The sequence below is a fragment of the Diabrotica undecimpunctata genome, chromosome 4, assembly GCF_040954645.1.
Source record: "Diabrotica undecimpunctata isolate CICGRU chromosome 4, icDiaUnde3, whole genome shotgun sequence".
Classification (NCBI taxonomy): domain Eukaryota; kingdom Metazoa; phylum Arthropoda; class Insecta; order Coleoptera; family Chrysomelidae; genus Diabrotica; species Diabrotica undecimpunctata.
Genome location: NC_092806.1, coordinates 86,497,831 through 86,517,109, shown reverse-complemented (window position 1 = coordinate 86,517,109; position 19,279 = coordinate 86,497,831). Strand labels below are relative to the sequence as shown.

At 31.6% G+C, this 19,279-nt stretch overlaps 2 protein-coding genes across 7 annotated transcripts in view; one reads left to right on the top strand and one right to left on the bottom strand.

The window, feature by feature from the left end:
• Positions 1–951: 951 nt before the first annotated feature.
• On the bottom strand, positions 952–2,687 carry LOC140439744 (uncharacterized). The gene is made up of 3 exons (XM_072529874.1): positions 2,584–2,687; positions 1,927–2,235; positions 952–1,850 (listed from the first exon to the last, which is right to left on the bottom strand). The coding sequence occupies exons 2-3, from the start codon at positions 1,939–1,941 to the stop codon at positions 1,440–1,442; spliced, it is 426 nt and encodes a 141-aa protein (XP_072385975.1). The 5' UTR covers positions 1,942–2,235; positions 2,584–2,687; the 3' UTR covers positions 952–1,439.
• Positions 2,688–4,821: 2,134 nt separating this feature from the next.
• The window catches only part of Smyd3 (SET and MYND domain containing, class 3), a 378,835-nt gene continuing 364,377 nt past the window's right edge, over positions 4,822–19,279 (top strand). For all 6 annotated transcript variants that reach the window (XR_011950715.1, XR_011950716.1, XM_072529872.1 and 3 more), the window contains exons 1-4: positions 4,822–4,953; positions 5,101–5,254; positions 10,584–10,825; positions 12,155–12,282. Coding sequence is in view for 4 of the 6 variants with exons in the window: in XM_072529872.1 (XP_072385973.1) it covers positions 5,136–5,254; positions 10,584–10,825; positions 12,155–12,282 (489 nt within the window). In the remaining 2 variants the exon portion in view is untranslated. The remainder of the gene's footprint in view (positions 4,954–5,100; positions 5,255–10,583; positions 10,826–12,154; positions 12,283–19,279) is intronic.

Below are 19,279 nucleotides of genomic sequence, written 5' to 3'. Positions count from 1 at the left end.
TAAAAAGTTTGCTCAAGATTGGGATTTTGAAGTTATTTTTAGCAGTCCGTACCATTCCCAATCAAATGGACTTGCTGAAAAATATGTAGGAATAACTAAACAAATGTTACAAAAGTCTGAATCTACTAAAGATTTGCCTATTCTACTTATGGAATACCGTAACACCCCATTAACAAATCTAGACTATTCTCCATCCCAACTATTTTTGCACAGAATGTTAAAAACTTGGATACCTATATCTAATGAAAATCTAATTCCAAAAGTTTTAGATTCCAGTATTATACAGGAAAAATTAAAACATAATCAAAATGTTCAAAAAAAATATTTTGACCGAAATGCAAAAGAATTAGATAAACTTAATAAAGGGGATAACATTTTGATTCAGAAAGGAAAAGTATGGGAAAGGGGAGTAATAAGAGACATAGTTAATGATAGGTCTTATATTGTTCAGGATTCAAAAGGTACAGAATGTAGACGGAATAGAAAGTTTCTAAATAAAACAAATTTATCGTGTAACAAAGACTTTTTATTATATGATCTTCATTTGAATTTATTTAAAAATGAAAATATCTTGCTTGACAATAACGAAGTACATAATGTTAGTACCCCAACTGGTCATGGTAGATATGATATCCCAACTAAATCTGATATTAAAATTGTAAGTCAGAATGATAGTGATATCTGTGAAAATCATAGTGACCATGAAGGTCTTACTGATATTGAGATTGAGATGTTTGAAAATGTTAATTTAAATAATGACGTTATTGTTGATTTACCTAGATTTAAAAATAACACTTGCATTTCAGATAACCTACTGAATGTAAGAGATGAGGAGGAAGGTAACACTATCATTAAAACAAATAAGAGATCTCACAAGCCTCCTACATATTTAAAGGACTATGTGTTAAATTGAAATTGTTTGTATTTGTTTTTACTTGTTTGTATTTGTATTTTAGTTGAATTTGTATTTTAGTTTTGTACTATCTAAGAAAAAAAAAAAGGGGAACGTGTAATATATTATGTTAAAGGTAAAAGAGAAGAAGACCGATGACAGACGCATGTCATCCGGTACGGCCATTCCGGCTAGGGTCATGTAACTTGTAACTTCTTGATTGCTATAATAAAGATTCTGAATGAACCTCTTGTTTAATATATATATGACCAAAGGAATCAAACAGGGATAATGGTGGTTTTTCAATGCGAGAATTGGCAGCTGCTTTAAAATTTGATACTCTTATTCTTCCTCTTCTTTGATGAAACCATTGTCCTGACTTACTTTGGTCTTGTGTACTCTTTTCAATGGTTATACATTCACTTTCATCCAAAGTTATAACCAAGTTATCAACAACTTCAATTAACTGAATGTATGTGTATGAAATGTACTTGTCATTATATAACGAAGAAAATGGGTTAATTGGCGATGTCGACATTCTTCTTAATCACTCAGCCATTCGTTCAGCAAATGGTTCTGTCACTCTGCTTAAAACGGATGAACTTCCAGCTTCTTCGATATCAGTCAAAAACTGCACAATATGGTCATCACTCATGCAAGGCACTTTTGAGGGAATTCTTGATCCAGAAAATATTTGGCCAAAATCAATACCTCTAATTGGTTTACATTTAACCTTTGCAGTTTTGGGCACATTCCAGAGGGACCTCACATCTGTACATGATACAGTATCTTTTGATTCAGCTATATATTGTAGTGCATACAATATTGCAACAACATGGCTACACACTTCTCCTGCACCTGCCATGCATGTACAATGTCCTGTTTCTACACTTCCATCTTGGTTACACAAAACCCATGCTTGTAGTGATGGCTCGTTCATTTTTTGTGAATGTTTAATCTGTAACAATAAAAGAACAAGTTAATATATTGTAACAACTAGCATTAAATGTTTGCTCCTCAAATGCGATACTCACTTTGCCTAATGTCATAAACTTGTCATTTACAACTTTTGACCCACAATGACTCACAAAACCTGCTTCGAAGTATTTGTATGCTTGTAGGCTTTCATTTGCTGTTGTGTGTAAAAACTGGTGCTCAACACTAATAGCTCACTACATCTATGCTACTTATTGGGGGGGAATCATTTGGATTGAAACTTAATTCACCTTCTGAAATAGTATATGGATCTATGTTGTTGATTAGTTTCAATTTCTCTAAATATCTGCTTGCTACATCAGGATTCTCCAATTTCAAGTTCTTAAAGTAATGACTTCAATCCATTTCTGAAACAAAATAACATTCATCAAATTAATAAACATTTAGGTTTCTTATCAATTAAAAAGGTGTAAATGTCTTTACTATATTATAAAAAAATGGTTTGAGTCTCACCTAGTTCAAAAATGTTAAAATTGTATATGTTATTTTAATTTCAGCAGCTTATTTTGTGTAACACTAAAATGTTTAAATGAAGCTAAATCTATAACTGAGAAATATTAGCGATATGCCGAATGCCGAATACACTAATATATAAAAGTAAATTCTTATCAATCATTATAAGTATATATTAATAATTAAATTATAATTATCTTCATGTAATCAATGTGAATAAGAAATATATTAAAGAAAATTACTTTTTATCAATTATTAGGTCAGCTACTAATTATATTTGAATAACTACAATTATATTTGTCTATTACTGCAAATCACAATGCTATCTATCTATTGTTTGCCCTCCGCTCCGCCCTCCAGACATTTTGACAGTTCGGTTTGAGGTTATGTGTTGGACTGCCCCAGAGATATGTAAGAGTCTTACCACAGTATAGATAACAACTATACTGTGGTCTTACCATCGAGAAAAAAGACAAAAGAGGGAATCTAATCGTTATGAAAAGGCGACCAAAAAAGTGGCCTCTGATGGCGGACATATCCGGAAATGCGAATGCGCCATATTTAAATTTTCCGACACTTTATTAACAGTAGCTATAAAATATTTTTCAGAATGTGTCTTAGACGAGAAAATTTTAATTAAATATTAACGATGACAGTCTAAAATGTGAAACAATTGTTAAAAAACTTCAATATAAATAAGATTTCATGTGACAGTTGGGACAAATAATAACATAACCCAACTAAATTTGATTTCTTAAACAAGGAAAGACTATCTTTCCTTGTTTAATTTGGCCTCTCAAGATGGCACTTCCTGTCTAACAATATTTTTGCCCCCACTACCTTTACATTCCCTCTTTTGTCTTTTTGCTCGATGGGTCTTACCAAGTCTTACATATCTCTGGACTGCCCCATACACATACAGGTCTTTAGAATAATTAACCTATTTCCGGCAAAAGTCATCGAACAAAAAGACAAAAGAGGGAATCTAATCGTTATGAAAAGGAAAAGGAGCCAAAAAAGTGGCCTCTGATGGCGGACATATCCGGAAATGCGAATGCGCCAAATTTAAATTTCATGACACTTCACAATAATCAATAATCTTCATGTAATCAATGTGAATAAGAAATATATTAAAGAAAATTACTTTTTATCAATTATTAGGTCAGCTACTAATTATATTTGAATAGCTACAATTATATTTGTCTATTACTGCAAATCACAATGCTATTCTATCGATTGTTTGCCCTCCAGACATTTTGACAGTTCGGTTTGAGGTTATGTGTTGGACTGCCCCAGAGATATGTAAGAGTCTTACATATCTCTGGACTGCCCCATACACATACAGGTCTTTAGAATAATTAACCTATTTCCGGCAAAAGTCATCGAACAAAAAGACAAAAGAGGGAATATAATCGTTATGAAAAGGAAAAGGAGCCAAAAAAGTGGCCTCTGATGGCGGACATATCCGGAAATGCGAATGCGCCAAATTTAAATTTCATGGCACTTCACAATAATCATACAGTGGTGTAGGGGTTCTAATTTTTCTATTTATTTGTTATATTAGATAATATTAATATTACATAATATTAATACATAATACACTTAAAATACTTTTTTTTAAACTAGGACACAATAAAGTTTTAACTAAATAATAACAATAATAGTCTAAAATGTGAAGCAATTGTTAAAAAACTTCAATAGAAAATACAAATAATCTTTCATGTGACAGTTGGGACAATCAGAAATAACATAGCCTAACTAAATTTGATTTCTTAAACAAGGAAAGAGTCTCTCTTTCCTTGTTTAATGTGGCCTCTCAAGATGGCACTTCCCGTCTAACAATATTTTTGCCCCCACTACATTTACATTCCCTCTTTTGTCTTTTTGCTCGATGGCAAAAGTATAGAGAAAGTGCCGATGAAGTTAGCTACAAATGATCCGTCAAATTTGTGTTTGCGGTATTGCCATGTCCTTATTATGTATATGTTTTATGCCTCAAATATGCTTTGAAACAGTACATTTTTATTATATTATTTTATGAAATCGGGTATTTTTTAAAAATTTTTAGATTTATATAAACCACGATCGAATGAATATTTGTTTGCTTTGATATTAATTGCAGTTAGTTATTAGAAAAAAAATTTTATAATTGGCCTTTGGTAGATTAGCAAATAAACTTGGCAATATTGTCAAAACTTTGAAAACTCTAGTTGCCAGATTGCAACAGATGTTCAGCAGATTTCACTTTTATGCCTATTTTCATATAATTTTGGGATGAAATGGTACCTGAATACCTTAAAAACTTAAGAATTTAAAAGCTTAAAAAATTAAAGTTAATTTAAATTATAATAAATTAAATTTAAATTAATTAAACTTCTTTTAAAAAGTTAAAAAGAATGGTAAGTAACATTAATATTATATCGCATGCTCTTTCGAGATTTATTTGTGATATGGCAACACTGCCAAATAGAAATCTGTCCCTCATTTGTAGCTAACTTCATCGGCACGTGATCGGCACTTTCTCTATACTTTTCTTTTACCCCTATTTCTCTATTTCTAATTTCTAAACACATAACACAGTTATATTTTTATTTTTGTAGTAGGTATAGTGGGTAAGTTATTTTAGTTAAATACCTATAATTTTAAGTTAAAATCTATTTTTAACTAACAGAAATAAAATAGAAAAACAAAAATAGATTTGCTACTTTTGTAAATTTTTTCCTTTCAACATTTCTATATAATAACTTCCAAATTTTCAGTACCTAATAAAAGAAATGAAAATTATTAACAAAAAATGAAAATTAATAACAAAAAGGAAGTACCTCAAGGAGGTTTAATATTAGAAGAAAAGCCCTTTGTGTATATACTCTGTGAGAAGTTTCGGACTGATAGGTGTGATTTCTGTTTTCAGAAGTAAGTAATTATGAAAAAAATATACTTTTATTTGAAATAAATTAAATATTGTGATTAAATTATATTTTCCCATTCTTCTCAACTTTCTTATTAAAATGTAACTTTGCACAAAATATACTTAAGTTACATCATAAAAGTATACACTTCTTATTATATACTATTTCTCTTTTAATGTTTTTATAATACCATTATTTTTGTTTCCTGCAAACTTAATTTTATTGATGACAGGACAATTTTATAGATGATTTAAAATATATCAGCTACAGGCTTTATATTTTGAAGATATTTGTAATAGCCAGTTATAACCACAAAAATATATTAAAGTTTAAATAGAAGAACTATTTTTTTTAACTTAATTCAAATCAACTTTTAAATATATACAGTATTTATTTTAAATATAACTAAGGGTTCTACATGTTTGCAAACTTCTTGATAATACATTAAAACTTCTCAATGAAATTTTAGACTCTTTAAATAGGTACAATCTCTTGGGGTTCATGTCAAAGAATCAAAGAAATAACAACAATTTTTACAGGTGGCCAATCCTATAAATGTCAGTCTTTGTATGTGATACTTAATATTCAAAGTTTTTTTCATTGTAAGAATGTACAGGGCCGTTAATAGTACAATTTAAAAATAAAGTGAATTTTACAGATATACAGAAAGATTGGTACTTTGTTTAAAGTTTAAATTTGTTTAAATTTTGCTTTATTCTTTACAATATGTGTGCTTTAATGTGCTTTATAACAATATTTTGAATTACTTTGGAGATAGGTTCTGTCCAGAACAACATGGTTTTTTACCAGGGAAGTCCACCATGTCAAATTTGTGTGTTTTTACAAGTTCTACAGCAAGGGCCATAAATAATAAAACTCAGCTGGATGTCATTTTTACTGACTGTACCAAAGCTTTTGATAAGATTGATCACTCTATACTTATTGAAAATCAAAGCAAATTTGATTTTGATTCAGAAGTATGTATATTTATGTGGTCATATCTTTCTGATTGGTTAAATCAAGTTAAGTGGGGAACAGTTTATCTAAGCCATTTATGTCGACATCAGGTGTACCACAATGTAGCAACTTGGGTCCTCTTCTGTTTGCTATATAATAATAATAATAATAATAATAATAATCTTTATTAATAGCACATGGCTAGAAAAATATACATATAAATACATCAATTTATACCCTTAAAATTAAATCACAATGCTTTGCTTAACATATATCTTACATAAATTTTTAAATTGAGCTAAGTTTCCAGAAGCCTTAATGTTTTCCGGTAATTCATTGTATTGCTTTAATCCCCTATAAAAAAGATTGTTCTGACCAAAATTAGTGTTGATCCTATTCAGATAAAAGTTATTTCTAGAATGTGTGTTGTGTTCATGTACATCTCGAACAAAGGTACAATTATTACACAAATGCACAGGTATCAGACCATTTAACATTTTATAAACAAAAATCATACTATTACATACAATTGTCTGTCTTACACTTAAAACATTTGCCATTGTTAGCATGTCAGTTCTACTAGTGTATACACTACATCCTAATATTATCCTTAAGGCTTTATTTTGTTTTTTCTGCAGTACATTCATTTGAGAAGCATTCATTAAAAACAGCAATGTAGAGCAAAAATAGAGATGGGGAGCAATAATCGATTTATATATGGTCAACCTAGACCAGCAACTTAAATTTTTTGACATTCTTCCCAATGCATAGATTTTTTTTGCTATTTTGTTTGTAACAAACTTAAAATGTTCAACAAAACTTAAATTTTCATCTATAATACATCCCAAATACTTATACTGAACCACTCTCTCCAAAGCAATATTATTAATTTTTACATCTTTTATTATGTTATTTAATTTAAAATTCTTATTCTTTATAAGCATCATTTTTGTTTTATTTACATTAAGACTTAAGGAATTATTATCGAGCCATTTTAATATATTACATATCTCTTCATTTATTATATCGATTATTTCATCTACCTTATTCCCTATTGCATATATCACAGTATCATCGGCAAACAACTGTACCTTACACTTTTTAACAACATCAACAATATCATTTATATACAGTATGAAAAGAGTAGGACCTAACACAGTTCCCTGTGGCACACCATACAGAGATGTCTGAGCCGATGAAATGGCACCATATTTTGTCACTTGTGTTCTATCAGTCAAATATTCTTGAAACCACTTTATAATTTTTTCACCAAAGCCATACCTTTCCATCTTTCTCAATAGCAGTTGTCTGTTTATGGTTTCAAATGCACGTTTAAAGTCTAAGAAAACCACACCAATCATTTTCCCGCACTCCAGCGCACCCTTCCAGTCAAACAAAACCGTCTGCATTGCTCTCTCACTCTCATATTTATTAAAGATTTGCCTCACTGAGTGAAGTTTTTGACAAGCCTGCTATTTGCAGATGATTTTAACATTTTTAGAGAAATTTCAACTCTACAGGACTCTGAGATGCTGCAATGTGATCTGAACTCAGTAAATCAATGATTCGAAGATAACAAAATGTTTCTAAACACTTCTAAATGTCATGTTTTTACTATCACTCGAAAAACACAATACATGGAGAAATAATACAAAATTTCTAGCACTGTACTTGGAAGAAAGAACACTTGCAAAGATCTTGGAGTAATGTTTCAGCAAAATTTGAGATTTAATGCACATTATTGGATCATCATTGGAAAGGCATACAGAACTCTTGGCTTCATAATTCGTAATTCAAAATTTTTTAAAAGATTTGAAACTCTAATATCATTATTATACAATGCACTGGTAAGACCTTACTTGGAGTATGCCTCTATTATAATTCACAAGCCGAATTCAATGTTGATCTGATTGAAAAGGTTCAAAAACGATTCTTGAGGTTTCTTTATGTCAGAAAGTTTGGTATCTATCCATACATGATTTCCTATAATGCTATGTTAACTTGTTTTAAAGTTCAGCTACTGAATAATAGAAAAGATTTTCATTCAGCCCTTTTTATATACTATGTTGTAAATCACATTAAATATAAAGATTGCTTTTTTATAATTAATATTAAATTTAATGTTCCAAAAATACATCTAAGAATTAATAACAAACAACTGTTCTCAACTAATAAGACTGATTGTTCACCCATAAATAAGATGATAGAAGAATGTAACTATACATTATGGTAACCATATATGTGATATAGGCTTTTTAAATTCTTCTGTGAAACAAATAAAATTTGCTTTTGAAACAAATTTCTGCAAAATTTGTTGTATTAAAATTTAATTTAGATGTTTTTAGATAGTGTTTTTACTTGTTTTATTCTGTCTAGGTTTAGTTTTTAATATAGTTATTAGTTTTTAGCAGTAGTAAGCACTCTTTGAATGTAAAACAATCATTTTGTGTTTTAAAGGTTAAATAAATAAATAAATATCCTATACATGTAATGGCACATTGTTTTCGGGAATAGGCCGCCTTCTATAATTATTTCTATTTAACTTTTCGTCTGCAACTGATGCAAACATTGTCAAAAGTTATGCAGGAACAAGCATAACTTACTGTTCTTCCTGTTACGCTTAGATGCTGTATTTGCAGAGGAAACTTCCTGAAGCAACAATTACAGAGACGATGGTGTATAAACCCTGAATACAATGTATCATTACAAAAGATACAGTATATTAGAATTTTTGTTGCGAAAGCCTCTTTGATCATTCACTTGTCATCATTTGTTGTCACAACTTGTTACAACATTAAATTTGTCTACCAAACTACTGAGAAAATTTCTTGGATAGTAAATAGACAAAAAAAAAACAGAAAAAATATATACTGTTTATACCATTTCGCAATTTTACCCTTCTCAAATAATAATTTTCATTTGATGAGGTTTGGTCATTTTCTTCAAAATTTTGAGCCTGTGCAGTATCCGTTTTATGTTAAAAGAAGATGATTTTGTACAATTCATTATAACTTTCCATCATCAATTTTTTCCAGTTTATTTTCTTATTTCTAATTTAATTCTAATTTTTTTAGATAAGCAATTATGATTGTTCATTGGCGGGTTGTTGACTCTGGAAGATTTTCACTTTATCTCTTACTCGGCCGATGCTTCTACCACTTGGTGATTTGTCCCTTGCTATTTTAATGACTCTTGTGTCCGCCATTCTACTGATGTGATTGTTCAATTATTTTGTTTTTATTTAGGATCCACTCGTTTATACCCTGTACATTACATTTTGTTCTGATCTCGTCACTCCTTATTCAATCTCTCAATGTGTTTCCTGTAATTCATCTGAGTATTCTCATTTCTGCTATTTCCAGCACTCTCTATATTTTGGCTGTGTTGGGTCTTGTTTCTAATGCATACGTCATTATTGGTCTAAAACTGGCCTTATGGATTCTTGATTTCATCTCACAGTTAATGTATCGGTTATGCCATATAGTGTTATTACGGCATTCTGCTAATCTATTTGCACTTTGTACTTCATCTTTTACTTCTTTTTCAACATTTTCATAGATGGACAGTGTAATCACTGGTACTTTATTTCCATTACTTGTTCAATGCTACCTCCATAGACTTCAATTTACATCTTATTGGTTTTTTACTGATTACTTTTGTTCTAGTTTTCTGAGTTGGTCTTTTGCTCTTGTATTAAATCTGTGAACTAGTCTTTGGGCTATTTTCATTTTGGGCTACCAATATTGCATTGTCTGCGTAACAGAGAATTTTAATTTCATTCTTCCCCATTCTGCATCCTCTTCCCTTATTGACGCCTTTTATTACTTAATTCATGATAAATAATATATTTTCATCAAACACCGTAAAGTTTCATCTAAACATCTTTTTTTTTTTTTAATATTGAACACAGATTTTTTTCCACAAGTATCAATTCATTATTTTTGTAGTGAAGCTTCTATACTGGCGTTGTAATAATTTTTTAATTATAATTTTTAAATGGCGTTGTAATAATTACTTTTTAACTTTTTTAAAATCTATAACAAGAATATTAACTAAAGGGGGTTTTATGTACTTTCGAATGTACAAAAAATTGTTAAAATAAATCCATTTTTTTAAATCGATGATTGTAAAAAATCGTAAAATAAAAAAATAATAAATAAATAATAAAATTACTTTATTCAATTTCAATATTATTTAAAATTTAAAAATACAGAAAACATAGTATGAAGCTTTGCGCTAGTCTACAGTACTGCCTACTATACCACTGTTTTTAGTATTACTTCAATGTTGGTAAATATTTTATTCTAACCAAGTACATTTGTATTCTATTCTATCCATTGAATTCCAACCAAGTGTATAATTAAAACTCATTTTAGGGGTCAGTTATTTAAATGTTCAGTCTGCAGATATACTTATTATTGTGGGAGAGCGTGTCAGCGAGAAGGATGGACAGTGCATAAATTAGAATGTAAATATCTAAAACAAATAAGCCCAAGAATATTGCCTGATTCTGGAAGATTGTTAGCAAGACTTATAAAGATATTAGAAAAGGGTGGACTTAATACTAAATCTTATTATACTGATATAAGGTTTAGAACGTTTAAAGATTTGATGTCACGTAAGTTAATCGCTTTATGATTTATGAGTATATCGCTTTATAAATTAAATATAAAAAAAATATGTAAAAGTATTGATTAACATTTTCTCTCATGTTCAGTATGTTAGAGTTTGTATCAGACCATGTTCAACATTATAGGGAGGTGTCTTTTGTTGAAAAAGGTCGATTTCATACCCACAATCTGAAAGCTGTTTTAAGGGAATGCAAACTAAGCTTCCACAGCTGTTATGCCCTAATCATTTGATAAAAGCGTTTTTCGCACATAAATTTTTTTAGGTATTTTTTTACAATAATATTCAGAATTTATTGTTTTACCAGTTTATAAGTAAACCATAAAAAAAATTCCTTTCGCATCCCAAAAAACTGATGCTACCTTTTTGGCCGATTTCTGGACATGAACTCGTTTCGGAGCCGAAGAACGAGGTTCACACCACACTTTAACATCTTGTTTTTATTCAAGATCATAGTGGTAGACCCAAGTCTCCTCCATACTGATGAATCGATGGACAAAATCCACTTTATTCTTTCGTAAACGCTATAAATGTTGCTGAGAAAGTCGCATTCGAATGTGTTTTTGTTCCTTTGTTAGCAAATGAACATAGTTTTCTGCAACCCAAAGTCACAATATTGCTTACACTGTCCAATTATATGTGTAGGGCTTTTACTAAATCTCTTTGCCATTAGACGATTTTCCCCTACGATATACTGTATTTTTTCTACGATTTTTGGTATTGGTGCTGTTTTTGGACGTTCTTGACTTGGATCGTCTTCAAAGTTTGTACGATCACGTTTAAATTCAGTAACCCATCTTTCTACTGTACTAATTGAAGGCGAAGAGTCCTTATACTACATTTTCAATAGTCGTTTATATATTTCCTTTGTTTTTAAACCATCAAAAATAAAAATTCAATAAATGCATTATACTTGATTTTTTGTCTAACTTAATAACCTAAGAACAAAAAATGAGGCCGTGATATAGCACTTATTATGTATATAGCATTTATGACAGTTGCGTAAATATTAAGCTTGGTGGATTTTACTATCAACTACTAAGCTCCCAATGCTTCGATTACACTCCAAAAATAAACTAAGATAAATATTAAAACCTTGAATCTAATTTATAAACAAGTCGCTTGATAATTTATAAAGAAGTGCCAGACAAATCTTAATATCTATTTGATATTTCCAAAAAGGAAGGAGACAAAATCGAGGCGAACTGCAAATATTGTTGTAATCGCATCTAGGTTATTATAACCATTATTACCGTTATTATAACCAAACATAATGGCATTTTTCAATATTATATTTTTATCTTTCACTATGCTACAGATTATCCTAATTTGAAGAACGACAGTACTAGAATGGAACATTTTTCGTCACTCTATGCAGTTCTGTATGATTTTTTTAGAGGAGAATCATTACCAAATTCTGCAGAATTAATGGGAATGTATGGAAGGGTAAGTTATGCCAATATATTATATTCGATATTTTTTATTCGAACTATCTTGAATCAGTTTGTTTAAATTAGAACAATTAGATCAATTATTGATTGATTTTTTTTAACAAACATATTATAGGCTGTGGTAATAAATTTTGCGGTTTGATTCGATTTTGTGAAGAAACACAGAATTTTATGGTTTGAAATACACTTTACTATTCAGTATACTCTAGCTGAACATCAATAAAATTGTTCCAAGGAGATTCCAATGTATAAATTCCGTCCCTGAAATGAGAAACAGGACTTTACAGCTTTTATAGCCTCATCATTTGATGCAAAACGCTTTTCACGCATAAAATTTTTTGGTATTGAAGCAGATGTAAGTCGCTAGGGCCCAAATCTGGTGAATACGATGGATGCTCCACAAATTCGAAATTTATTAATTCTGGTATTTTAACAATTGTCAAAATGCTCATATGACACGGTGCATTGTCCTGATCAAAAAGTATATTTTTTCTTCTGAGAACCAGGTCTTTTTTCACGAATTTTTTCTTGTTGGTGTTCTTCTTCTTTTTGATGTGTCTATCCGTTACGAATGTTGGTGATCATCATGGCAATCTTTATCTTATCTGCAGCAGTGCAGAAAAGCTGCACAGATGTTGTATTGAACCAGATTCTGAGGTTCTTTAACCAAGATGTTCTTCTCCCTGGAACTCGTTTTCCAAATATTTTTACTTGCAGAATGGCTTGAAGGAGAACATATCTGGATTCATTTCGCATAATATGTCCGAAGAACTGTAACTTTCGAGATTTGATGGTGGTCAGTACCTCTCGGTTCTTATTCATTTTTCTGAGGACCTCCTCATTTGTGACTCAGTCAGTCCACGGGATCTTAAGTATTCTCCGATATAGCCACATCTCAAATGCTTCCATTTTTCTGCACATATCTTCGTTCAAGGTCCACGATTCAACACCATAAAAAAGGACAGAGAAGACGTAGCATCGCAGCATTCTTACTTTTGTATCAAGAGAGAGGTTGTGACTCTTGAAGAAGGCCTCCATCCGATTGAAGGTGGATCTAGCTGTTCCGATGCATGCTCTAATCTCCTGGTTGTTGGTCCATTCTTCATTTATTATGGTGCCGAGGTAGTTGTAGTGTTGGTTGTATTGGTTGACGTAGAGTTGACCTTCTGTTATCCTTTCCTTGCTAATTATTATAAGCTTTGTCTTCTTAACGTTTATATTAAGTCCATATTGTTGACTGTAATACGTGATTTTGTTCATAAGAACTTGTAGGTCTTCTAAGTTGTCCGCAAATACTATGGTGTCATCTGCATATCTGATGTTGTTTAGCCGGCAACCATTTAGTAGAATAACTTTTTCAGTTTCGTGCAAAACTTCGATAAATATTCTTTCAGAGTACAGATTGAAGATTAGAGGTGACAAAATACAACCTTGCCTCATTCCACGCATGATTTTCACATAGTCAGTGTGTTCACCTTCAACTCTGAGATTTGTTGTCAATCAGACATGCGTATACGTCGCAGTTGACATCTCTGCATCTCTGGAAAAGCCTCTCTAGTACTAACAGCATTTGTGAACTCGAACTGGTTGGGGGAAAATTTGACTTTCACACAGCTTGTAGATTCTCTTATGAATTATCTTTAGGAACAATTTTAGGAGATGACTCATGAGGCTTATAGGTTATAGGTACGATGCTCATGGTTTTTTTGGAACTGCAATAAACTCAGATTTCAGCCACTCTGTTGGTATTTCTTCAGAGTTGTATATGTTGTTGAATATCTTTGCGATTATTGCTATTGATTCGTTGTCCATTAGTTTGAGTAGTTCTGCTTTTATATTAGCAGGACCTGCCGCTTTGCCATTATTTAACTCTTTTATTGCGGAATAGACTTCCTGCTGTAATATTCTTGGTCCATCATTTACCTCTTCTTCTAGCTCAAAGGTGCTATCTCTTTGGTCTTCAAATAGTTTTTCTAGATATTCCTTCCACGTTCTTATTTTACTCTGTTTGTCCAAGATGATGCTTCCGTCAGAATCAGTTATATTTGCTTTCTGCCTTCGTCTTAGTCCCCCTGTGAGTTCTTTAACTTTCCTATGTACATTGTGACTATCGTACTTTGACTGCACAGTCTCAATTTCTTCGCATCTTTCCCTTGCCTCTTTTTCTTTCGCTTCTCTTATTTTCGTTCTTATTAATATATTTATGGTTTTATATTTGTCTGGGTCATTTTTAGCTTCTCTTCTCTCGTCCATTAGTTTCAGGATCTCATCTGTCATCCATGATTTTTTCTTCATTAATCTATCTGTCTTTAAGTGTTGTTTGTTGTTGTATCTCTTGTTGGTCTAAGAGGCTAGAATAATATTCAAAATTTATTGTTTTAGCAGTTTGAAAGTAATCCATAAACAAAATTAGTTTCGCATCCCAAAAAACTAATGCTAAGACCTTCTTGGCCGATTTTTGAATTGAACACGAGCTCGTTTCGGAGTCGAAGAACCAGGTTCACACCACCCTTTAGCCTCTTGTTTTGATTCAGGATCATGGTGATATACCCAAGTCTCACCCATAGTGATGAATCGACGTAATACTTCAGTTAAAATATTGCTTACACAGCCCAATGAGATAACTAAGGCTTCTACTATATCTTTTTCAGTCACTCAACGATTTTCCAATACGATATCCAGTATTTTTTCTATGATTTCTGGTGTTGTTGCTGCTTTTGGACGTCTTTGACGTGAATCATCTTCAAGGCTTATACGACCACGTTTAAATTCAGCAACTCATCTTTCTACTGTATTAATTGAAGAGTTCTTACACACTTTCAATATTCGTTCAAAATTTCCTTTGCTTTTAAATTTTCCAAAAATAAAAATTCAATCGCTGCACGATACTTAATTTTTTCGATTGTAAAAAAATACTGTGACACGTCGATTCAGGTAAAGTTTACTCAGTTCACTCAAAAAACCTCACAGTGGTTTTGGTTTTGTTTGTTTTTCGAGATACGATGTAAGATACATATGTGAGTACTCTGTAGTCTTCTATATTACGATATGTGTTTTTTTACGATTAGATATACGTCTCAGGTGGATTACCCTGGAGCCTTCGATTATAATATATTTGTTTGCGTGCTATGATGTAAGTCATCGGTGAAAGAACCCAGTGCAGTCTATCGTGAGGTATTTCCCTGCGTTAGTTTTTTTGAAATCAGATACTGGTTCTACTGTCTTGAAATATATTTTTGTGAGTTTGGCAAATTACGTTGGGTATATTGAGTTTGAAATCATTTTTGTTCTAGTACTGTTGCTATTGACACATCAAAGATTTAAATTATTTTTCATTCATGTAATGATTATTTGTTTGAGAGGCGATTTAGATCACGAGTTGTCTGACTTTGATTTGGATAAAATGCTACGTTAAGATTAGCATTTTAACGTTTCTATTTCGTCACGAACCGCAATTTTGTGGACATTTGAGTTTTTTTAAGACTTTGGATGGTTCTTGTGCACGTAATTGACACATTAAGGATCTTAAGCCTTTTTACTCTAAAGAAGAGGATCACGAGTTTTCTAATCCAGAATTAGAATAACTTTATATTTTTTTGTTTATATTACATCTTCATTTTTAAGGACATTTTGTTTGTATAAAACAAAAAAAACTTTCTAGTAACAATTTGTTCTATGGTGAAGTTTGAAATGTAACTATGAATTTTCATAGTGGTTTGACGGTCTTGTGTTGGATTCGTATGGAGTGAAGCCTCTTACTAGGTACTAGATACGGAGGAAGGCTAGTAACGACTTGTGAGGACTTCCGCCAGATACTTACAAGATAGCTTCATTTTTGTAGTCCTCTTAGAGCATCAACCCGATTTTCGTCGAAAATTTCATTGCTTTACGGTGGAACCTTTTTTCTATTTCTACCAATTGTGACCTTACTCGTCTTTGACCCACCGGTTTTGTTCCTGTATTCCAGGCGTATGATACGCGCAGTTATTACCTGTCCTAATGATATGTAGATTTCGATAATCAAAATATTTTTTTTATCTCTTATGTCATTCTATAGACAACAAATACATTTGTTAAGAACCTACATAGTATCTTTTACTCATTTCTTTTATTTCTTTTGTTTGCGTCGAACTGGATAAAAAGTTCGAATTGACTATTCGGTAAAATAAAGGAGATGGTAATTATGTTTTGGTAGTTTAAGATTTTACTCGTGTGTTTTTGTTTTGTTCAGTCCCGCTCTGATAAATATCGTGTTGCTTCTTTTGAACTCTCTTTAGTTTATCTTGGAAACACCTTTTTTGTGTTGGTGTTACTTATGACATGTTAAAGTTTAAGTATTTTGACAACCGAATTATTTATAGTTAGTCCAGATATGTATCAAATGTGGTAGACTACTGCTTGATGGTTGGTATTTTACATATGAAATTTTGAATCAAGTCCGATTATGAACACTGGTGTTCTACCAGGTTTAAGTCGTGTGGGAGGTAGTGTCGCGTTAATTTTTTTTTTTTAATTTAAAATTTTTGTCCGTTCTTTGGTCATATATGTTTTCTGACAATTTTGAGTCCTTTACTAAGTCACAGGTTAAGACTTATTGGCGCCCTCTATTATGCAGCTCCTAGAATTCAGTATTTCTTATCTATATAAGATTATATCTGATCTTCTATTTGATCCCCTGAGCTGTTTTTCGTTACAAACTAATAAATCCTGTGGCCTGTACGAAGGCCTTATTGGTAGTTTTAGGCTCTCTTATTGTTCAATCAGTTGACCAGTGAATTCCTCCCTCATATCACTTAACACATGGCTATGGCATAGAATGTGTATGGCAGTCTCTTCTTCCTATTCGCATTTTCTGCACCATGGTTCATTCTCCTTACCTAGTTTGTATATGTGTTTATTTAAACGACAATATCAAGTCATTATTTTGATGATCGTTTTAATCTCTCATTCATTGAGGTTCATCAAATTATCCGAGAGTTGGCCAGTCACTTCTGAACCTCATTTTTTGTATGTTGTGATCGTTATTTCTTATGCATATACTTGATATCCTGATCTATAGATGGCTATATTCATTTCTTGTACCTTGGTCATTGTCTTGTCTAACAATTACACACTTTATTATTGATTTTTTATTAAGAACTGGTTTTGTATTGTAGATTGTATAAAGATCTATTCAATACCATATATAGAACAGGTATAATACCTAAAGAATGGCTCCAATCAACATTCATATTGCTACCCAAAAATGCCAATGCAAAGGAGTGCAATGAACATCGCACCATAGCCTTAATAAGTCATGTTTTGAAATTGTTTTTAAAAGTAATTTACAATAGAATATATAAGAAATTAGATGAAGGCATAAGTATTACACAAATGGGATGTAGGATAGGACTGGGAACACGAGATGCACTGTTTGCTGTAAGTGTTCTTTCGCAGGGAAGCTTAGATATAAATCAGGAAGTATATGCCTGTTTCATTGATTTTGAGAAGGCATTTGTCAGAGTGCAGCATAATCGGCTTAAAGAAATTTTATTAAATAACATAGACAGTAGAGACATTAGAATCATATGTAACCTCTATTGGAACCAAACAGCAAAAGTGAAAGTTGAAAATGAACTAACCGAGGATATCCAGATTCGCCGTGGGGTCCGCCAAGGTTGTATTTTATCACCCTTGTTATTCAATTTATACAGTGAAGCCATCTCAGAATTAGCGCTTGTCGAAGTCAGTGAGGGCCTTATAATAAACGGTGAGCCACTTAATAACATAAGATATGATGACGACACCGTCCTTCTGGCAGGAACACTAGAAGAACTGCAACACCTTGCTGAACAACTAAATATATATTGCAACGATTATGGACTAAAAATAAATTTGAAGAAAACCAAGTTCATAATATTTACAAAAGCACAAAACATCAAAGTTAAGCTGGTACTAGATAATACAAAAATTGAACAAATATCTTCGTACAAATACCTTGGAGCATGGATCACAGAAGATACTGATCAGACAAAAGAAATAAGATGCCGCATTGAAATTGCACGGTCAACTTTTAATAGAATGAGAAAACTCTTTTGTAATCGCGATATCAATATATCGCTCAGAATAAGAATGCTTCGATGTTATATTTTCTCTACCCTTTTGTATGGGGTTGAAGCTTGGACACTTAAAAAATCCAACATTAAAAACCTAGAAGCATTCGAAATGTGGTGTTACCGACGTATTTTGAAAATATCATGGATGGATCGCAAAACAAACGAACAAGTTCTCGAACAACTAGGAAAACAATGCGAAGTTTTAAATTCCATAAAAATCAGGAAATTGGAATACTTGGGGCACATCATGAGGGGTGAAAAATACGAACTACTAAGGAGTATAATGCAGGGAAAAATCATCAAAGGCGTAGGAAGACATAAAATCTCGTGGCTACGCAATCTCCGTGAATGGTTTGTATGCAGTGCAATTGAACTATTCAGGCGCGTAACCAACAAAATTATAATTGCCAGAATGATTTCCAATCTCCGATAGGAGCGGAACTTGAAGAAGAAGAGTAATAAAGAAACTATTACATATTTTTAACGAATACTGGTCACATAAGTTAATCAGTCTCATTCCAATCTCATTTAAGATATTTTCTCATATGGGTCTATTTTGTTAGTATCGTTTCTTCGAGTTCTGGCATTAAGGTCTTCTATCAATATAATTTCTTTCCGGTTTACGTTTTCTAGTGTTTCTTCTAGAACTTATTCTTCACTTTACTGTCATATTATGACTATATATTTTCGTTTTAGTTTTATGTCTACGCTGATTATTTTTTTATTTCTGGTTGTCCAATCTTTTAAATATTTACTCTGCATTGTCAGCTATGTCTATTTTCCATTGTTTTAGTTCCATAACAGTTTATTGGTATTTACTGTCTATTCTCTGTGTACTCCAACATCTCATATTCATTGTTACTTGTTTTTGCTTAGTTCGTTTTCGTTTGTTTTCGT